Source organism: Hydra vulgaris, chromosome 04, assembly GCF_038396675.1.
Source record: "Hydra vulgaris chromosome 04, alternate assembly HydraT2T_AEP".
Lineage (NCBI taxonomy): Eukaryota > Metazoa > Cnidaria > Hydrozoa > Anthoathecata > Hydridae > Hydra > Hydra vulgaris.
Window position 1 is genome coordinate 24,293,781 of NC_088923.1, and position 17,580 is coordinate 24,311,360.

Below are 17,580 nucleotides of genomic sequence, written 5' to 3' on the forward strand. Positions count from 1 at the left end.
AGATTCTACCCAGTCAGTATATCCTAGTAAGCTTTCATTTCTTTTCCAATACTGGCAACCCTTACAAACTTTTTGTGAGAGTTTGAGTGTCAACACATTTACCACTACTTATAGCTGTAACAAAGCCATTGAGAGAAGAAAAACCACGTCGCTGCCAAGTTCCATCAACACTTGTTGTAACATTTTTTATATCAGGGTCACCAATACAAGACTTACTTGTATTTTGTGCATGTTCAGCTGCTCTTTTCAATGAACCTTGGGCAACTTTAGTATAACAAAAATGCATTTTATTGACGATGTCATTGTATGGTTTTTTTTGCATTGATGGTGGACTGTTTGTTATGTTGCAAAATGTTTCCATAGCAGCATGTCCTTTTCCAACTTCTCGAAAGGCTATACACGTTCTGATAAAAATATCAAATGATTTTATGCCTTGTGAAAAACTCATTCCGCCAAATTTTTTTCAGTACAAGACAAAACAAGTTGATGTGAAAAACCTTTCCTCCTCGACATGTTGTTGTTTAATTTTAATAATGATTTGCACTTTGGAAATGAACCAACACAATTTAAAATTGAACTTAAAACATCAGAACTAAATATAATGTAACATTCTGGCTTTTCCACATTTTTATCTTGAAGAATATTTGAAGAATCAGTTGTGGGCAGATTTAGCTTTTTAGCAGGAGCTGATGGTTAGTTCAACAATACATTCGTTGAAGCTGAAATATTATTTAAAGTTGAAGAAGACAAGTCAATAGTATTTTCAAGTAATCTGTAACATTTACGTTTTTTGCATCTAGATTTATTTCTACGATCTGCAGAACCCATTTTGATAGCAATTACATTACATTTATGTTAGTAATAAACCTAATTAACAACTTTGTTCTTTCAGACTATGTCATACTGGTTTGAGTGTTAAGAATTTGTAAGATGTAGTAAACCATGTTTTCTAACCTAAAATAGCCGTTGCTATGAGCGTTGCTAGGGAAAGCAAAACTACCCTGCTAAAATAAATATGTTTTCAGATCTAAAAAATTTTGCACATATGAAGATATAAAATATATATCTATATATTTTTAGATTCTACAATAGTTACTGTTTAAAATGTTGCAACTTTTGAAAAATAAACTTTTTTAGTAGTCTACCACCTTAAGGTACAAGTACCTGTAGATGACATCGGCCAACTAAATCTAACGTTGTTTAAACAAATAAATTTTTCATTGGAATTACGTTGTAATATGGTTGGTAACACCCAAGAAGCTTTAATAAGTTGTAGCATATACTTTATATTAAACGCGCTAAAGTCAGTTTTGAAAATTAGCCATCTTGGTTAACCCAAAACATTGTATGTTTTGCGCTCTTTATATTTTTAGTAAAAAACTTTGTTGAAATCAAGTCAAAACATTGATATAAATGATTAAATATTTTGCCAGGGTTGTAATAAACTTCAAAGAATTGTTCGCTAACTAATTATTGGGTTCAGTTCATTCTAAAGTATTGGAATACTGAAGTAGACATTTAGATTGTAAACACGCTATGACTAATAGCTAATAATTACTAATAGTATTAGCAGATGCCATACTTTACGCAGTGTGATCATCTACTGAAATAAACGAAAATTGTTTTGTAAGTTCTTTTTTAAATTAAATTTTAACAAAATTAAACATTAAAACTAATATATTAGATATCTATCTTTTAATATTTGTATCTATCTTTCAATATATATATGTATATATGTATATATATATATATATATATATATATATATATATATATATATATATATATATATATATATATATATATATATATATATATATATATATATATATATGCCAAAAGTTAGTAATAAAACTAGAGAGAAACTTATTATTATTATTTTTATTTTGTTTTATTTAGTTGCACTAAAAAGTCCTTACGGTCTTTTTTTCTTTTTTTTTTTTTCGTTCTTTACTACATGATTTAAAATACAAATGTTTAAGATACCAATATAAAAGAGAAAAACTACACTTGAAAAGGATAAATATAAAGAACACGGACACTTTAAAAAGACCACAAGGTCTTGTTACAGAGAACCGCTGTTGAAACTTAGACATTTTTTTTGTTATAGTTTTAAGTTACTTGCTTAAAGGTGCTTGCAACGAAATCGCATTCCTTCCAAACGGCTTTCTGATGCGACTTTTATCTGTGATTTTCAGATAAATTTCACTTTCACAAAATCAAAATATGCGATCAAGTAATCTTCATTCAATGATTATTATTTGATATTTCAATTGAGTTTTTCTACTTCCTTTTCTATATCTAAGATTAATTTTTTCTTGAGTTGCATGTTTTTTTTTGATATTTTGAAATAATAAAATTCATTTTTTCATAAAGAAAAATAAATAGGCTAAAAATCCAACTCATTTTTGTTTGAAAAACAATGCATAGAAACATTTAGTTTTCACTTTATTTAAAGATGTCATTTTTGTATAATATGAGCATGCTCAAATTACCCAGTGTTTTTATTGAAATTACGTAATTTAGAGTCCTAAAATAGCAGTGGTTTTAATTGCTTTTTAAATGAAAAGAAAACATAGTAAAAAATTTTAATATTTACAGTACTAAATATTTTTCTGTATTTAAATTCAAATCGTTTGAATTTTTATTGTTCAAAGTTTGAGTTAATAAAATTGAAAAACAAACGAACTAATTTTTGTTGTTGTTGTTGTTGCTTCAACAACAACAACAACAAAAATTGTTTCAACAAAAAGTGGCATAAAATTTGATCTTTCAATGATAAGTTTAGTTAATAACGAATCATTATTTTCCAAAAAATAGTTCTAATTATCAGGTTGATATTTTTTACTTAATTAATGCTATTTTTTTAAGCTAACTTAAAGTGCTCATATTACTAAGTTGTCTGGGTAATATGAGCACTTTTGCTACTTTTTTTAAACCTTAATGGTTTTAAGAAAAAATTTCGTTTGCCCAATTATCTATCTTTTTATCTATATATATATATATCCATATACATATAAACACATACATATACACATATACATACACATACATACACACACACATATATATACGTATACATACGCATTTCCGCAGTGCTCTGTGACAAGACCGTTAGGTTTTCTTGGGGCACCTAAATAACAAAAAAAATAAAAATAATAAAATAAAAAATAATATAAGTATTAATAAAGATCAAAAACTAGCGCAGCATTTGAACATTTAAAACCGTTCAGTATAATAGCGTAAGTAAAACAAAATATATATAAACCAAAAATCGTAGTCAATGCAACCTTCAAATGAAGGGTGCAAGGGAAAAACTGGGATTGTCAGTTTTTAAAAATATTAAGACATTTTTATTAACATTTCGTGCAAATCATAAACTACCTTCAGTGTTTTTGAAGCAAATAAATAAAAATTGGTCTAATTTATTGATAAGGAAAGGAAAAAACATAACGTATGGGAAGACTTTGAAAACTAAATTTGATTTATCTCAGTTTGCGAAAAACTGACATCCCCTATTCTTACCTTGCAACGTTCAATTATATTCAAATAAACGTAAAAATAGTACATTTTAAATAATTATTGAATTAAAAAAAAAAAATCAATATTTAGGTATTTAAGAGCTAAGTTTAAGTCACAGAGCACCACGGATGAGCATTTAATTATAAATTCACGCCTCCTTCCAAACCGATGTTGCAAAGCTTGTCCAGAAGGTGGGGTTTGAAACGCGGATCCTTTGTTACAAGTCCAGCCTTTGAGGCAAGTGCGCAACCATTGCAAAAACTAAGTTAGTTATTAATCTGGTGCTTCAAAAATGTCTGGTTTTGCACTATACTGAACTCTCACACGAGATCCTAGTTCTATTCATATCAGCTTCTGTACACGAAGCTGATTTAGTACTTCTAATTCTTCTTTGAACACAACTGCTGATTCATGAGATATTTCGATATAAGTAATTGATCGATTTGCAAAGGAAAAGGCAAGAAAATGCTATTTTAAACTGTGCTAGAAATGCCTTTAAATTTTGAACAAATTTGATTTATAATAAAATGTTAACATGTAGATTAAATCATAGAGTTTATATTCAAACTATATATAAAACAACAATTATTTTGTCCAGATTAAAAGAATGTAAACGTATACGGAAACACCATTAGTAATACTGGATTAGTAGCATCAGGATCGCCAACCATTTCTTACAATTTAGGCATCTTTATTGGACATTAAGAACACGATGCCTTTCTATTCCATTTGTAGATAACCTCTATAATTTTAAACACAACTAACGAAAAGACGGGGCACACTAACTTAACTCGCTTCAAGCGCTATATATGTAGCTACGCCACTGTCGACAATGTAAATACGTAATTAACGACAAAAAAAAAACAACCTTTTAAACATAATCAAAACGTTGCGTGTGATTCCCTGGCACTTAGGGGCTTTAGTTCGAAAGAGGATGAGCCCCATACGCCTATCTCATTATCTTTAGATATCGAATCAAATATTGGCTAAAATGTACTTATAATTTAAAAACCGACTACTTTCAATTTTAAAAAACTCATACAAAACTCAAATTCTTCTGGCTAATTTTTAAAAATTTTTACAATGAAATTTAAAAGAAGAATCCATTCGTTTTCACATTTTCTTGATCTTCAAATATTATTTAACCAATTAAACTTAAAGAGCACAGATAAAGCGAGAGTAAAAATGTATTGTAACGCAAGGCCGTTTTTAATAGATACGCCAAAAAATGATATTAATTTAAGCTCAAATTTTTTATTACAGAGCAAAAAGTAAATAATTATTCAGGTTCAAGGACAACAATATATTTGTCCGCTCCAAGGACAACAATATATTTTTAACCAACGAAATATTTTATTTAAAATATTTAATGTCTATTAAACGATCGGAAATTCGGTCAATTGTATGAAGGTTGCGGATGAGTCGGAGGCCACGCGTGACTTGACTGATGATTTGGTGAATTGATATAGTTTTCACAAGGATGATTTCGCGTGTTTTGATTCTTTGAATAACTTCCACTTTGAGAAAAATCAGGTGAACTGAAATTTGGGTTATGTGTAGAGTTTACTGAATGATTTGGAGTCGGAAAACGCGCGATCGGATAATCCTGAGTATTCGAATGATTTGGAGAAAAATTAAAACGCGTTTCCTGACTTTGATGAAACGGTTTATTATTAAAATTATTATGCTGTATTGGAGATGCTGATGGTTCAATTATTGGCTGATATTCTGATGGTTGATATCCAGGGGCGTTGCGTGAGAAAATTCCAGGGGGGGGGGGAAGGAGGGTTAAGAGACCTTGTTTTTCCCAACTGCTTTACATAGTTTTCACAACTATTTTTTATAATTCAAGAATTCAAGAAATCAATTTCTGTCCTATTTACAAAATCTACTGATTGTCGTACTACACTGCACTCACTCTCATGAATTGCCAATTATGAGTATTTGTTAACTTTTATTAACAAAACATGGCTTCCTTTACATATATACAAAATATTCAATTCAAAAAACGTCTAAAAGTTTTATCCATTCATAGTGAAATTGTATCAGTCCAAAAAAACACAATTTACAAATCCAATAAACTTTACAAACCATTCTGGCAACATATATAGCAGTTTAAAATTTTACGGAAATGGATACAAAGGAATATGGAAAATATTATATTATTACAAGACTTATACGCACAATATTTTATCATCAGTCTATCATTTTTTTGTCTACTGTTTGATTTTAATATGACGTTTCTTCAATTAAACCCATAGTTTAACAAGATGTTCGGGGTTAACTTCTTTACAAAGTTCTTTTTCGCACTTCAGTAGCATAAGACTATCCAATCTCTCGTCACTCATTGTTGTTCTCAGATGTGATTTAACAATCTTAAGTTGGCTGAAAGAACGCTCATTTGATGCGCTACACCATAAGCAGCTGTGATTACAAAAATGCATAGTTTATGGGCTTGTTTCAGTATATCCTTTAACTTCACAACATGGTACAAAATGTTTTTCAGCGTCTTGGCTAGTATTCTTGATGACTTAAAATCTTCATCACCTTCTTCATAACAGATATCTATCAAAATTTCCATCTGGCCTTTCAGCACATGGACGTCTGGAATATGATCCTTGTATCCAGGAGGAAAAGGTTTGTTTGCTTTTGTTAAGTTTTCAATACTCAAATTATCTTTATTTAACGGAAAACTAAAAACTTTGGTGATAGGGGCAAATATTTCCTTTAATGCTGCCGAGTTTTCGGTTAAACCCATGGCTAGAGAGTATATGACCTCTTTGAATTCTTTCCGGTAAAAAGCTTTCATCTCCATTGCTATTAATCTATGGTGTCGTTCGTAATCGTTTTCTGCATCAATGTGTAATTTCCTAGAAATATTACTGCACTTTCAATCAAATTATTCATGGCATCTGTATCGTTACTGATATTTTGTATGTACTTGGCAGTACTTTCAATTACATTAATACTGTCAATGACATTGAAGTTTGGACTTTTTAAGATTTCTGGTAATATTTTTATCTTCTCAATGATATTCTTCATGAAGAAAAGAGTACTAATGAAATCAAAAGTTGTTACTTTTTTCAGAAGTCCCATTGCCTTAGTTCTCGTGTTAGTATCAAAAATCTTATTATTTTAGATGATCTGAAGAAGATCAATAACCTTTTCTAAACACTGATTTAAAGCCTTAACAGATTTTGCTCGTGCGGTCCATCTTGTTCTAGACAGGTTTACAAGCTGTATTGCACAGTCAATGTCTTCAAGTTTTTCTTTTAAATGACTAAATATTTTTGTGCTTGATGTGAAGAAAACATGCAACTCTTTGAGGACATTAAACAATTCTCGTATTAAAGTATTATCATTGCAGGCATGTTCAAGAGCAGTGTTTGTTCTGTGGTCTTAGCAAGGTATGTAGGGTACACTATGGCCAACTTCTTCTGTTATATACTTTTGTACTCCCTTAAACTATCCTGACATTGAACTCGCGTAGTCATACAACTGAAAAGCCATCTTTGATGTGTCAATGCCTTCTTTATGTAAAGAAGATAAAATTAGCTCAGCCATCCTTTTTCCAGTCTTATCAACGGATTTCAAAAGCCTTTCCTGAATCTCACCGTTTTCACTGGCTGTTTTCACAGCTATACTCATTATGTCCTTATGTGACATATCGGGAGTAGTGTCGGCCATCACGAAAAAAAAAATTGGAGCTGTTAATTTTATCAATGATCTTACTCTTTAATTCAGTTGCAATTAACTAATCATTTTATTTTGAGACGATGGACTCGTGTATATAACTCTATATGGACGAAGGGCTCTATCTTCAATCCAGGCTTTTAGTGTGGGATTGTGGCGAGAGATTAGATTTACAACTGCAACAAAGTTACCTTGATTAGCACTGCCTGATTCCCTAAACGCTAGCCCTTGGCATCCCAAAGTCTTGCATTTATCGATAAGAATTTCGACAGTTTTTCAATTCTGCACCTCTATTTTTTGCTCTTCTACTAGAGCAAGTCTATTGGATTTTTGAACTTGCGTCCTATTCAAATTTTTTATCAGAAGATGTTGTTTCTTCTTCTATGGATATACCACACGTTGAAGTTAATGTTTCAATTATTATCAAATCTAACTTTGTATGCTTACTACTTTGTATTTCATCATCCACTTCGACATCGTTACCAGCATTCGAAGGTTCTATTTTTCGTTTTTTTGAAGCTAAGGAGGCTATAAAAAAATTCTCTGGGGCTCCCACTGTTTTTATATGAACCTTTCTACCAAACCACCATGAACGGATCTTTCAGGACTGGTTTTATAGTCGTTATTAAATACTGCTTTGCATACGCAACATTATAATATATATCTTTTGCTTTTCATAGTTAGTGCTGGAAAACAAACGCGTTGCTATAATTTACCGTAATTTTTAAATGATTTAATGTTTATAAAAGTTATCACTCTTAATAAATGTGTTAAGATATAAGAGTCTTATCATAGTAGAATAAGACTAATAATCCTATTATATATTCTTATTAGGCATGTTACTCCTACAAACCTAATTCTGATCCTACTTTAGTATAATGATAATTGGAAGTAATAACAGGCACAAAACGTTCATATCAGAGTTTAGAATTTATTTTTTTATACTTTCTGATAAAAGCTTTATATAAAATTACTATATGAAAAAATGAATCATATCATTTTAAATGCATAGTTAGTGCTGGAAAACAAACGCGTTGCTATAATTTACCGTAATTTTTAAATGATTTAATGTTTATAAAAGTTATCACTCTTAATAAATGTGTTAAGATATAAGAGTCTTATCATAGTAGAATAAGACTAATAATCCTATTATATATTCTTATTAGGCATGTTACTCCTACAAACCTAATTCTGATCCTACTTTAGTATAATGATAATTGGAAGTAATAACAGGCACAAAACGTTCATATCAGAGTTTAGAATTTATTTTTTTATACTTTCTGATAAAAGCTTTATATAAAATTACTATATGAAAAAATGAATCATATCATTTTAAATGCATATATCATATCTTTTATACAAAGACAGAAATGTTAAAATCAATTCATGGAAATAAATATTCACGTTTCAAAGTAGAAAGTATGAAAAAAAATGAATAACTGCTTTTAGTCAAACATAAACTTGCAGCTACCATTTTTATTGTTAATAACAAAAAAAAGAAGCGCGAAAAAAAACTTAAAGCTGTGGAATACAGCCTTAGGCCGTTTAATAAACGTAAAGTTTATTTGTCCAAGTCAAAAAAGAATTAGATCTTTGATGGATTTTCGCAAAAATTTTGATTTTATTTAACTAGAAAATGTTTTTTGATTTTATCACCGATTTCCCAACTGCCTCAACTCGTGGCAAGGAAATTCCCAACTTTTCTATTTTTTAGATTCTGGGAGGGGGAGACTCCCCCCCTACCCCCTCCAAGGCGACGCCCCTGTTGATATCCCGCCTGAGGCTGATACCCAAAGTAAGATTGTCTGGTATTACCTTGAGGTGGAATAAACTGACCATGGTTTTGCAAAAGCGCATTATTTGGTTGATTGTAAAAACTATTATTTGGTTGATTGGAGAAATTGTTATGTGGAGTTCCTACCGCTTGATATGCATTTCCTGGTTGTTGATTTTCAAATCTGTTCAGTGACGGTACTGATTGATTATTCATATTATAATCGTATGTTGTTTGTTGACTATCAAATCTTTTTGGGGGGCCATTCATATTATAACTACTTCCTGATTGAGGTCCGTGAAAATCAGGTGGCGGAACATAAGGTTGATTGTTACCATTAATCTGTAGATTAGAGAAACCATTTTGGCAGTTGGGATAGGTTGCCAGATTACTTTTTATTTCTTGATCATAGAAATTGTTATGAGGTATAGAGTTAACAATCGCACCATTTGGATTAGACATTCGGTAACTAGGCATATTTAAATTCCTGTTGAAGTCATTATGCGCATCAAGCGGTATGTCTGACTGTTTGTGTCGATGTTTGTAGGGTTCTGAAAACCTTGAGGTATTACGGGGAACATAATTTGCGCTTGGCATGTTATTCGGCTCAAATCTTTGATTCGATGTCGTGGGTAGAGGTCTGATAGTCACATTTGGCCTAATATGAGAAGACATAGGCATTGAAAGATCTACAAAGTTTTTAAAATTAGCATTTTGAGGATTACAGTGACCATTTTGTAAAGGAAACCTCTTTGGAAAATCAGATGACAGGTTTTTATTTTGTAAAGAATCTCGATGAAAAAAATTAGCACTTTTGTTATTTGAATTAAAATGATTTTGATTTTGCGGGTATTGATTTGAAACACTTTTTGAAAAGTTAGAACTAGAGTTGTCAGAAGTTGATAAATCTTTGTTCTTGTTTGGATGATTATTCCGTGGTGTATGTTGGGTTTTAAATGGGTGATGCTTAATTGCATGATCCATTAAAGGATTAGTTCCATTAAATCGATGAGCTAGTCGATTCCGTGCAGCATTACTAGCTCCTCTGCCATTTTTATTTTCTACAACATAAAAAGTTAACTTAAATATAATAATTTCAATTAAATTCTTAAATATAGGTAAATTAATAATTTAATTGATAAATCTAGCTAATATACCAAATTGAAATAATTAAAAGATAAGGAAATAATAAGACAATAAATCCATAGTACATTAACTTATTTAATTTACATTATATGGAATAAGTATTATATTCGATTTTATGTTTGAAGTTTAAATGAATTTTTTTTAGTTAAACTTAAAAAAGATTTAATTTAGCTTACCAGGGATTTTGTTTGAATCAGCTTGGAACTATAATAGATAATGAAAGATAAATAAAACTTAAAAAACTATACAAGATGAAATTGTTCAATAAAAAAAAAAATATAAAAAAAAAAAGCAGACATTTTTAAAAACTATTTAATTTTGTTTTCACCTTTCACTCTTTAATTTTTGCTTAGCTTTCCGTTCTTCTTCTTCGTCAGAATAGTCTAGAAACTATATTTTAACAATCATACATTAACTCATGCACAATTGACACTAGATAATAAAAGTAATTTTACAAACAACTTACTTCTACAGGTGGCTCTTGATCACCCTTTCACGAAGCATCTGACCCTTTTAAACTGAAAATAGAACAAAAAAATTGGTTATAAAATTAGAAAAATATTGTTGTCATTGAATTGTATATAGTAACAAGCTTAAACATATTCTAAAACAAACTCACTTTTTTAATTGTTCAACAAAAACGTATTTAGTAAGTTCTTTATTGAATGGCACAGAAAAAACCTTTGTTCCTTTTGATAATTTTGATACATCAGTTTTTGCTAAAAGTCGGATTGTATAATAAGGATGTTTCACTGGACCAAAAGTATCAAATACCTAATTCACAATACATACAGGGTTTTTAATAAGGTTAAAAATGGCAAGGCCAGTTTTGGCTATTTAGTTAAAGTCATATTAAAAGCATTTGACCCTAAAAATTTTTAAAATGTTGATTTCAATTCTTGTTTTATTTGTACTTACCGCCTGCTTAAAAATCGTTAATAATGATCAAAAAATTAAATTTATTTGTTTTATAAATTTTAAATTAAAAATTCCGAATCCTAATATATATGCGCATAATACTAAAACACATCTGCTTTACAAAAAATCTATTTAATTTTTGCACATCAAACTCTTTGAAAATTAGAAAATGGCTGTAAAAAGAAGGAAAAAAAAAAAAAACCAACACACAAAACAAAAACCAACCTTTCCTAAATAATGTTCTGAATTCAGAAAAAATGCACTTTCTGCATCTAAAGCTGGTGCATTCAAGTCAGCCTCCACTACGACTAAAAAAAATAAAAAAGGATATCATTTCTAACACATTCAACATACACAAGGCAACATACACCATATTATTTATTATAGTTATCTTTACAACTTTATTTAAACAGTAATTGGCAATTAGTGGTTAAATAAAATTTTATTTAACAATTTAATTAGTAACATTTTTAGAACTTAAAATCTTTAACTGTATACAAATACTTAATAGGGTGCACATATACTGTAAATACATAATAAGGTGCACATATACTGTCAAAAAAATAACAAATAAACATACTTAACTTGTCCACAACAGACAAAATTGAACCAACAACCATCAAAGTATCTTCCTTAGTAAGTTTGATATCTTCTATTTCTTCAATAACAGGTAGCTCCTAAAAGAAATAAAATTCTCGTTATATGTAGAAATTTTTGATTTTAATCACAAATATGCATATTTTACAACTTGCTCTTTTTTTCCAAAACAGAATGTCATTTTCTTTACTTAAAAAAGGTCCACAGCGTTATTTAAATGAATATTTAAATAATGCTGTGGACCTTTATATATTTATTATTTATATATATATTTTTTTTTTTATGGTACTTTTTATATGGTACTTTTTATATAGCAATGCTATATAAAAAATACCATAAAAAAAAAACAAACACAAAAAAAGTATTTACTTGTTACTTCATGCCCTGCTAGTTTTTATAATTATATCTTAGTATCACTATCATTTATTTTATTATGTAATTATGTTTCATCTATGTTTATAAATATACATTATGTATAACTAATGTATAATTTATGTTGCAAGCAATATCAACAGTTTTAAACATTTGACACAGTTAACACAGTTTTGTTTTGAACAGGTTTTAACATTTAATACAGTTAACACAGTTTTGTTAACATAAAGTTAACACAATTGTGTTAACTCTATGTTCTATTGGTATTTTTTAAACTGCTATTTGTATAAGATTGCTTTCTTAAATAAATTTATGATATACAATTATTAGATGCCATAAAACACCTTTTTTTTCTTCAGCAGTCAGATAAATAACAATAAATCAATCTTTAAGGCATTTTTTTATATAAAATGTTGACCGACTCATAAATGATTCACTAACTACAAGTTAAAAACTACATAATAAGACATTAGTACATTTTAAGAATAAAACTTAAAAGAATCTCATAATTAAAAAAACAAACAAAACAAAAAAAGAAAAAACAATTCAATTTACTTCTAAACAAGAAATAAAACTGACCTCCAGAAGCACTTCATTGTGAACTTTAGGAACATAGTTAGAGATTTTTGATTCATCTTGAATAATTGCTGCAAGATTTTCTTTTTAAAAATATCATCAACAAAAATCAAATAAATGCTTACAACAACAACAAAAACAAACAAACATTAAATATACATACAAAGGGTGGGAATTTTTTACATTTTTTTCTTAAAACTAATTTACCTTATAACTACCGGTGGAGAAATGTTACAAAAAGTATTTTAAAAATAATTTCAACCGTAACAGATTTAAAAAACCTTTTGCACAAACTAATTTTTTCGAAATGATAAAATTATTCAAAAATCAAGTATTCAAGTTATAAAGTTGCTAAAGATTAAAAATTCTTGTTTTTTAAAGGACCTTTATAAACTAAAATATCAATTAAAAAAAAACAAAGTAACAAATATACATAGGGCTGAAAATACCTTACAAACAGTGCTGTGGCTGAAAGTTCAGAGCCCCCTTGCTCCAATTTGTCATTAGGGCATTAAAATCTTAAAAGTTGTCCATTACTAGGTGTGTTACTAAAAAAAAATATCCTTGTATTTGAAAAAGGACCCCTATATTTGAAAAACGCCTCCAAATTCGCAGGTTCTACAAATCGTCTAGCTTGGCTAGCCTCCATGCTTACAAACTACACATAAAAATCTATGTAACCTGTCGTTTGTTATTGTTTGTTGAGTTCTAAATTTTTAGATATAAGACTTTAAAAATTGCGTCATGGAATTAAATATAGTTCTAAAACTAAGTTACTTTATCACAATAACACACATAGAAATTTGGCCTCTAAGTTCATGAAGTTTCTTTGAAGAAATAATTTAACTTTCGCAAGAGACCTTTTGCACACTTCATTTGTGTAATCAATGTCTAATGGACAATAATTCCAAATATCAGCGTCTTTCCAAACACTCTAGGCAATTACCAGTTAATGCCAATTTTAACTTTGTTATATCATCAACATTTCTTCTGCAAGAGAACCTTGGCTTGGCCAAGCAATCTACAATAAAATTGTAAGCCTCTATTATTGATTCTTTTATTTCCAAAATCAAAGTCAAAAGCATATATTTCAAGCAATAGATAGCTCTTGAATTCCATCGTGTATTTGAAAAGCCCTGGTTTAGAAAAATGCATTGCAAACCAAATCTATGTGTCTCAATATAACTTGTATCTTTTACAAATCCAGCTCTTTGTATAATCATTCCTGCCATATTTTTTACTTTCAATAACTGGCCCGTTAGGCTTGTATTTTTCAATTAAATCATGGCAGTTACTAATCAACTCATTAATGAACCAGTAATTAATAATAGGCAATGTTGATAAGGAATCAAACTTTGAGTTTATAAAATGGTTAAGAATTGGGTTGAGAACATGAAGTCAACAAGAATGATACATTAAACCTGGAACAATTTTTGTCAAACGCTTAACTACTCCCTTTTTAGAATATGTATTTACTGCAGTGGTGTCACAAAGTGTCAAAGCAGAAATTTGATCTAACAAATTTAATTCCAAAATAATATTGTGTAACATGTTATAAATAGAAACAGAGTTGCCTTTCTCTAATTTTTTCAAAGATATAACCAAAGATTTAGACTTGCTTGAAATGCAACTGCTATAATAATGTTGTTTTTCTATGCTCTTACCATCAAAATGAATCGACGATATAAGACCGAATCAAGCTTGATTCATGCACAAGTGTAGAAGCTTTTTGGACTGCTGATCTGCAAATCAATGTCTCACCAACTGCATTGAGTACAGCTTCTGCAATCTTTGCCATACAACTTACTGGATACCCTTTATTTTCAGATATCTTAAATGCCATTTTACCGGTAATCTTTGCACGTTTCAATGGGATTGTGTAATCATCACTTGTACTATTTTCTTCTTAACTTTCACTACTTCTCTATCATCAAATGATTGGACTACAATTTGTTTAAAGTTCTTTTCTTTTAGGTGGCAAGTCTTACGGATTTGTTGTAATAGGCTCTGTGACAATACTGCACTGACCTTTGCACCCATTAGAAGATTTCTAAAGTTTATGAAAGAGTTTATCTTCCAGACTTTATAATTTAGCATTTTTGGGAAATAAGTCAAATTATTTATCCCAGCTATTTATAATAATTGTCTTCTTATTTGTACTTTGTGAAGATGTAATAACAAATTTATAATTTTAAATAGCAGACTTTACTTTTCTTTGCACAGATTTTTTCGTAAAACATGGTATCATTATTTTAATTCATAATTGACACACTTTAATTGAGATTTCTTTAATAACATCACTTGATCTAGGAATGTTACCCAATTCTAAAAGAAAATAATATTTTCCTAATATCTCCTTTGTCTTACATTATTTTGAAAAATCCATCAGTGACTTCTCAATCAAATTTCCATATATACAATTTCTTGGTTTTAAAATATCATAAGGGAGATCAATTTGTCTAATTAAACTATTTTCTGATACCTTATAGATCTAAAATACAGACTATACTTAAATATATACAATATATAATAGTAAAACAATGAGTTATTTAAGCAAATTTTCAAACTTTTGACTACACTTTAAAATGGATTTGTGTTTATATAGTTTATTTTTATGTTTTTATGAGTTTTAGGTAATTATTCCACTGATAGTTATGGGGCCGTCACTTAAAAAAAATTACCACCCTTAACACATGCTGTGTAAATAAACATAAGACAACAAACAAGAATTGTTCAATAACCTATTTACTGCATATTTAGAACTTGACAAAACTAAATATATAGATGTATATTTTAAGGAAAAAATTATCACCAAATTGCTTTTTATCCCAATATTTTTCTGCTAATCTCCAAAGTTAAACAAATTTTGCCAGTGCTTAGTTGTTTACCAACTTTAGAAATGCACCTAAGAACTTTAAAGTCAGAATATTTGGCAAAATTTATTGGTAAAATAACAGATTATACAGACTATGTATTTAATATTTATTATAATTTATATACTACTTGATTATTTTGACATTTTATTTGAACAATATTCTCAACATTGCCATTCCAGTTGTTATGGTAAAAGAAGCAAATTCAAAAAATTTATATACAGATATGAGTGTATATCTTGAATAAAAAGTTTTCAGACTAAGTTTTTTTATTGGACATGGGCGCACATTTAATACCATTTAATATCTAAAATTCAAAATTAACAAAACAAGTTACAAAAATTTCACAACATTAAAATTTGAATGAATTTTTTTCTCGCAATTCTTAAGAACCATCTGCCAATCTTCAGGAATTTCAACATCAGCCTTCATTTTGACATTGATCACAATGTCAATATGAAGGCTGTGTCTTGAACACAATTCATATATGAAATGGGTTCTTTAGAAGAATGATCTTGTATAGGACTGACATTTTATTACATTAAAAACATTTTTGAAAGTGGACTATGCAATGAAATGAATTATATGCATTTTTGAAAGGGGACAATGCAATAAACAAAACAGTGGAAATTTAAACGATATCAATGACCTTGATGCCATATCAGGTGTTTACTTCAGACTGGCTTATACTATTTATATGTCTTTCTAGTTAATGTGACACTTCTGTCTGCAATGGTTTGCACAGTCCTAACCTCTACCTCATTGAAATAAAATTACCATTAAAGTCAAGAATTTCTTAAAAAAATTTTGCACAGGCTTATTAATTTTAATATGAACATAACTGTCACAAAGTTTTAAAAACATTTAGAAATACCAGAGAAAGTTGAAATCAGATGTTCGAAACATCAGAGAAATTTTCCACTAACTTATTTACTTAACTTTACTAATCTTTTAACTGCAGCAATATGCTTTCCATTGTCAAATCCAATTTTGGTGTTTTCAAGTGTCTTCTTGAAAGCTAACACTGTATAAGAAATTTCTATATTGGTCTCTGCTGTAGATTAAGACTAATACATATTGTATGTTAATAGAAAGAATATTATTATATATCTAAAATATACAGTAACACATTCATAAATAGTTTGCAAAATATAAATATAAGATATCAATGCTTCAAATAAATTATCCTGCATGCATTAATGGTCTGTAGATGAGTAGTTTGTTTGACCAGTAAGTGTCTGGCAAAGAAAAAGAGTTGTTTTAATAGAAGATGATTATTAAATGATCAAATAGCTTATTGATAATTATGAGAAGTGATTGAGTGATTAACCTACAATTAACAAAGTATCAAGAGCTTTGTTTTATCAAGAAGATCTTACAGAGAGGTTTATACAACCTTTGTAACTTGCTGCTGATATGTTGATGCTGATTATAAAATTTGAAGCACTTTATAGGGATGTGAGAATATGCATATTTTGCCGTAAAAAGTGTTCTAAAAATTGGACAGCTTTTTTTTTTTGATTTAGCAATAAGTTGAATTAGGCCAAACTAGGCTGCATCGGTATTTTGGAGCTAAATGAAATTTTGTATTTATTTAAAAAAAAGTTTTAATTTATTTCATGGTTATTTTTGTTAATAAAATATAGTGTAATTTTAAATTTTAAATCCTTGTTGCTTTTCTATGAACCACAACTCCTAAAATAAGCAAGGTTCATTCTTAAGTTCAACAGGTCTTTTATAACATTTATCTAACTACCTATCCTCAAAATTTGAAGTAAATATGATGTGACCATATTAAGTTTAGGTTGCCCCAAGCACACAAGGTTTTTCGTGATTTTGAAAATTTGAAGCATTGTTACCTTGAGTTCGCAGATGTAAAAATTCTGGACTATAAGGTAGTTTTATTGAATTCTGATTGGTGCATACCATTTATTTTCTTATTTCGTTTCAAAACTTTGTACAGATTTAATTTAATCTGAGATTATAAGCAATTTTACTAATTATACTAGTTAGTTGGCTTTTGCTGTTGTTCAACAGATGATTTTGATATCAGTGTATTTTTTATTATATTTTTCAAGATTGTTCAATTTTTATTGCATACTTTAACTT

At 29.0% G+C, this 17,580-nt stretch overlaps 2 protein-coding genes across 2 annotated transcripts; both read right to left on the reverse strand.

Moving 5' to 3' along the window:
- Positions 1–7,558: 7,558 nt before the first annotated feature.
- LOC136079286 (GATA zinc finger domain-containing protein 14-like) lies at positions 7,559–10,350 on the reverse strand. The gene is made up of 3 exons (XM_065795019.1): positions 10,312–10,350; positions 8,959–10,050; positions 7,559–7,743 (listed from the first exon to the last, which is right to left on the reverse strand). Exons 2-3 carry the CDS (start codon positions 9,971–9,973, stop codon positions 7,559–7,561), a joined length of 1,200 nt encoding a protein of 399 aa, XP_065651091.1. The 5' UTR covers positions 9,974–10,050; positions 10,312–10,350.
- Positions 10,351–10,463: 113 nt separating this feature from the next.
- On the reverse strand, positions 10,464–15,867 carry LOC136079680 (H/ACA ribonucleoprotein complex non-core subunit NAF1-like). Its single transcript, XM_065795859.1, has 6 exons — positions 12,602–15,867; positions 11,634–11,730; positions 11,279–11,361; positions 10,755–10,909; positions 10,602–10,653; positions 10,464–10,525 (listed from the first exon to the last, which is right to left on the reverse strand). Exons 2-5 carry the CDS (start codon positions 11,671–11,673, stop codon positions 10,629–10,631), a joined length of 303 nt encoding a protein of 100 aa, XP_065651931.1. The 5' UTR covers positions 11,674–11,730; positions 12,602–15,867; the 3' UTR covers positions 10,464–10,525; positions 10,602–10,628.
- Positions 15,868–17,580: the final 1,713 nt, after the last annotated feature.